At 50.3% G+C, this 4,566-nt stretch overlaps 1 protein-coding gene across 1 annotated transcript; it reads right to left on the bottom strand.

The window, feature by feature from the left end:
* Window positions 1–841: 841 nt before the first annotated feature.
* Window positions 842–3,658, bottom strand: DCTN3 (dynactin 3 (p22); the record flags this gene model as incomplete). The annotated part of the gene is made up of 5 exons (XM_008943146.1): window positions 842–931; window positions 1,425–1,484; window positions 2,185–2,243; window positions 2,883–2,966; window positions 3,572–3,658. Coding segments are annotated over 5 exons (380 nt in total), but the record flags the coding sequence as incomplete, so codon positions are not given.
* Window positions 3,659–4,566: the final 908 nt, after the last annotated feature.

Genomic DNA, 4,566 nt, shown 5'->3' with positions numbered 1-4,566 from the left:
CCACAAGCCTGCAACCCCACTATGGTCTGCCTGGGCAAGAGGACAGGGAAAGCCAAGCTCCTCCAGATTTCACTGCAGGCATCCCAGGTCGCAGATGACTGGTTCATGTCTCACCAAGAAAGAGGGTTTGGGGTCCTTCTGAAACCAAGGCCTCTAAACTAGGAGGACCTTGGTGCTGGGAGAAACTCCAAACCATGGCCAGCCCAGGCAAGGTGCATCCCACACCCCTCTCTGAAGGAAAAGGTGGCAACCACAGGCTCTGGCTTGCAGCAGCCACTTGAATGAACTGAGGGAGGATGCACACAAGAGCAGATGCCTCCTCTCAGCAGAGCCACAAAGTGTGTGCAGCAGCCCTAGGAATGCTGTGGGACTCAAAGGGATTTACCTGCCCTGGGCACCAGGCTAAATGAAACCACTGGCAACCTCCTGCAGGCTGCCAGGAGACCTCCACAGTTCACTGTCTGGGGAAAACCATGCAGGGAGGAACAGCCTGCGCCAGGAGGAGCCCTCGCACCCAGGGAGGAAGAGACAACCCAGTTCACATTCCAGGACTTTACTATGATCCACAATAAGAGCAGAAAGGGATTTTAAAATATGTTACAAACAAAAAGTATTTCAGGGAAGTGCAAGATTCGCGAACAGTGGCATATTAAGGAGTAGTGTGGCTTCAGTTTGGGGCGGACAGCTCAGCTGCAGAGGCAGGGTGCCCGAGAGGCCGTAATGTCACCCGCAGCCTGCTGGCACCAAGCAGGAGGATGCCGAGGCAGCAGGGAGCAAGCTGTGCTGCAGGCTCTCCAGAGGCCCACGGCCAGCAGGGTCCCCGGGGTTCTCGGCTCTGCCGTCACTCTGCCACAGGTTTTGCTTCCTTGGCGGCTTCCAGACGCGTCAGTATTTCATTCCACTGGACAAACTGCTTGGAGAGAAGCAGGGTCTGGATGTCACTCTTAAGGAAAGAGATGTGAAAGTGGAGGGAAGAAACCAAGGGCTAAAGAGCCTGATGGCACCTTCTAAATCCTGATTCTTTAGGATAGGCGTGCTGGGGCACCAGGCTGTAGAAAGCCTGCCAAGACTCAAACTATCCAGGTGCTGAGCTACCACAGAGCACCACAACAAACAAGCATCCAGGAGGCACTTCTGAACACTGCTTAGTGCTGCGCTTCAAAGGGCTTCCCTACCCACTGTGGCATTAGGAGACGTCTCAGCAGTGGGCTCCCACAGAGCCAGCACAAGCTGCTGTCTGGCTCAGGCAGGTTGTGGAGACTTGAGGGACACCAACATGTGAGCTCTGCCCCAGCACTCCTGAGAGGAGTGTGACAGGGACACAGGTGTCACCACGTCAGAAAGAGTGCTGGCCATTACACCCAGGGCTGGGGATCAAACTGTCAGGCAGCTTAGCAGTGTCAGGTCCAAGGCTCAAAGGATACCATTTTGTTGTAGTCCTCAAGGAGTGTCTTGACGCTGTCGGTGAGCTCGTGACGCTGCTCCTGCAAAAATGGAGCTACAGTGAGCAAGCAATGAAAGAGCTGAAGGACATCTATCCTCCCAGTCCCTGTCAGCACAGGGGGAAACTCATCCAAAGCCAGCACTGAGATCAGAGCTCAGACCTGGGCTGTGGTCGCTCATTGTGGCTGGAAGGGTTTCAACAGTCAAGAGGAAGGTCACAACACCCATGCTGGTGAAGCACCAAAGCCCCTGGTCTGCATCTCCAGGCTTTGCTTGCCCCAGAATAGAAACTCCCAGCACAATGCTTTAAGAGGGCACTGCCCAGGCTACTCACTGCCAGCTCCAGGAGCACTCCAATAGGGAAGGAAAGGGTGAAGTGACAAGGTCAACAGTATCAACAGCCTTCCAGAGGACACCCAGAGTGCAGTGTTTTACCTCAGCACCCCAGTAAAAGGGGGGCACCAGCTGGTCAAATCCACCGCTGCTTACTGTCATTCAAACCTGTCTGGAGCAGGGTTATGGTAGACAAAGTGCTTTTCCAACTCAAGACTGAATTATCAGAAATCCTGGCTACTTCCCCCTAAAGTGCTCAAACTTTTTAAAGACTGGCTACCCTGGCATTGGAAAAGCCTGCTGTACATGAGGAATTCGAGCAATTGCACACACAGGGGTGTCAGTACAGCCACTGACAAATGTTTCCTCCTCCCTGCTAGCCAAAACTACCAAAAATATTCACACTACCTGCTGCTGTATGTGGATTTGAGAGAGTCGCTGTAGTTTGGCTGCGTGGTCAGGAACCGCTGAAAAGACAAAAGACACACAAAACCCATTTTTCCCATTTTCCTGCATGTGGGATGTGTTCCCAAAACAAAGCCAGTTCCCTCTTCACAAGTACATCACAGCAGAACTCCACTCTCTGCATGTGAGTGCCACGCATCACAAGCACACCTTTTATATGGTAAAAATACCCTCTGCCTATCCTGCACCTAAAACCCCAAGTTTATTTGCTAACTGCTCCTGGACGGTGTGAGTGAGGGGATGTCCACAGAGAGGGCTGGTCAAAAACTCCGTCAGAGTAAACTACTTGGATGTACGTTATGATAAGCAATTAAAAAGGCATCTCTGCCTCTGCCAGGAGGAGATGTTCCAGGTGTAAAAGAGCTCACAGGCAGGAATGGCCTGCTGGTTTCCACCCTCTCTGCTGTCTCTAACCTGCTTTCCAACCTACTCCATCACCTGCTTCACCTTGCGTGGGATGTTAGAGCAGCACGAAGGAGGAGCAGATATACCACCACATCTGTACCTACTTTACTCATGCTGGGTTATGTGCTTAACTGTCTTCTCCTCTAGTCTGAGGCTCAAGAGAACAAGGAACAAGGGACAGGCAACAGCTTGGAGGGCTGCATGTGCAGCTCAAACCTGCAGAAGAACATGCGTACCTTGAATACTGCCACTGTCCAAGATGGGCTGGAGGTTCTTCACCTGCTCCAGAAGGGCTGCTCGGGCAGGAATGACATGCTCCTCTGGTTGGGGAGGGACAAGAAACACATCAGTAAATACAGGACACCACTTTGGCTCTTCACAGATACTGGTGAGGTAACTTTTCCAGCTGATCCAGGTACATAAAAAGTGGCTTGTTTATGATTTTATTTAGGCTTTTGTGTTGCCTGTCGTTGGACCTTGGTTCATGTCAATTTAGGGCAGGAGAATCTAGACCAAGCTTCATTTGCAGAGTATATCAACACAAAGCTGAACCAAATTCCTTGGGGCAAAAGAGGCCACAAGATGTTTAAAACACATCCAGATGTCTTCTGTTTTTGTCAAAGCCTAGACAGTATGGGAAGTGGGGTGAGGAAAACTGTTCTAGCTCCAGTTTTTCTTTTCAACCTTTTATTAATTCAGTTTTAAACTGATCAATGCTAAAAAGATCAGAACTGGTAAAACTGCAGCATGGATGGAGGGAGCATGAAGGGTGACACACATCCTTGTACAAACCATCTCTCTGACAGCTCTAAAGTGTGTGCCAGATCTTTACAATGAAAGAAATCCACACTGATCCAGCTTAGGTAAGAGACAACTTTTACAGTCCTAAAAAGCCTCCCCCATCTCCTCTCCTTTCACACTGTACCTGCCAAGATGAACTGCAGCTTCATGGCATCTGGAACAGCCATCCTGTCAATGTACTGAGGGTCGAGGTATTTTATGACATCTTCAACTAGAGCAAAAAATAGGTTTGGTGACAAGAAGTAGGAGAGACTTTACTGCATCTGCAAATGCCATTTTCCTCCATGCTATACATCAGATTACCCTGTAAACACTGCCCACTTTGGGTTGATTTTCTTCATATTCATGAATTCCTAGAGCACTTGAAAATATGTGCTTTTGGAGCACTGTGACCAGGAAATAACAAATGACTCCAGCCAAGCAACAGGCTTCTTACAGGCAGCTGCAACACTTGCTTCTTACTTAGATAATGATACTAAAGGTGAATGAAATATGCTTCCTCCTGCCCTCAAAACAAAACCAGCCCACAGCCCTCCATACTAGCCCTTAAAATCATCTGCAAATACATCATTTACATTTCTGCACTGAAGGGCCACTGCAGCCTTGGGCCACAACGACCCTCCCTACACAGCCTGCTCCTTCTGTGATACCAAACAGCCAAGCCTGGCCAAGAGCCAGCTTTGCAGGACGATGTGCCACTCTGGTGTGCGCTCCCAATACCCCCCAATTTGAGGCTGGCTCCCCTGATCCATCCACCAATGGCTGTGTGTGATCCCTATTGCTCCCACCACACGCGCAGGGGAGAGCTGCTCTAGAGTGGCCCCGAAGTCCAAGCATGCAAGAAGTAATTTCATGAGCTTGTACTCCGACAACCTTCAGGGGCTGCATTTCATAGAATTCTTTAGGTTGGGAAAGACCTTTAAGATCACCGAGTCCAACCATTACGCCAGCACTGCTAGCCCCACACTAAAGCATGTCCCTAAGCATCTCACCTACACATCTTTCACACCCCTCCAGGGGTGGTAACTCCAACACCTCCTTGGCCAGCCAGGGAAGCTTCCCCAGGGGAGAAGGGATTTTCGGCAGAGAAGCGAAACGCCAGACGGGGGTTTCGAGCTT

The sequence above is a fragment of the Merops nubicus genome, unplaced genomic scaffold, assembly GCF_000691845.1.
Source record: "Merops nubicus isolate BGI_N331 unplaced genomic scaffold, ASM69184v1 scaffold30216, whole genome shotgun sequence".
In the NCBI taxonomy this organism is placed as follows: Eukaryota; Metazoa; Chordata; class Aves; order Coraciiformes; family Meropidae; genus Merops; species Merops nubicus.
The sequence above is the reverse complement of the archived record's forward strand: the minus strand, read 5'-3'. Positions and strand labels throughout refer to the sequence as shown.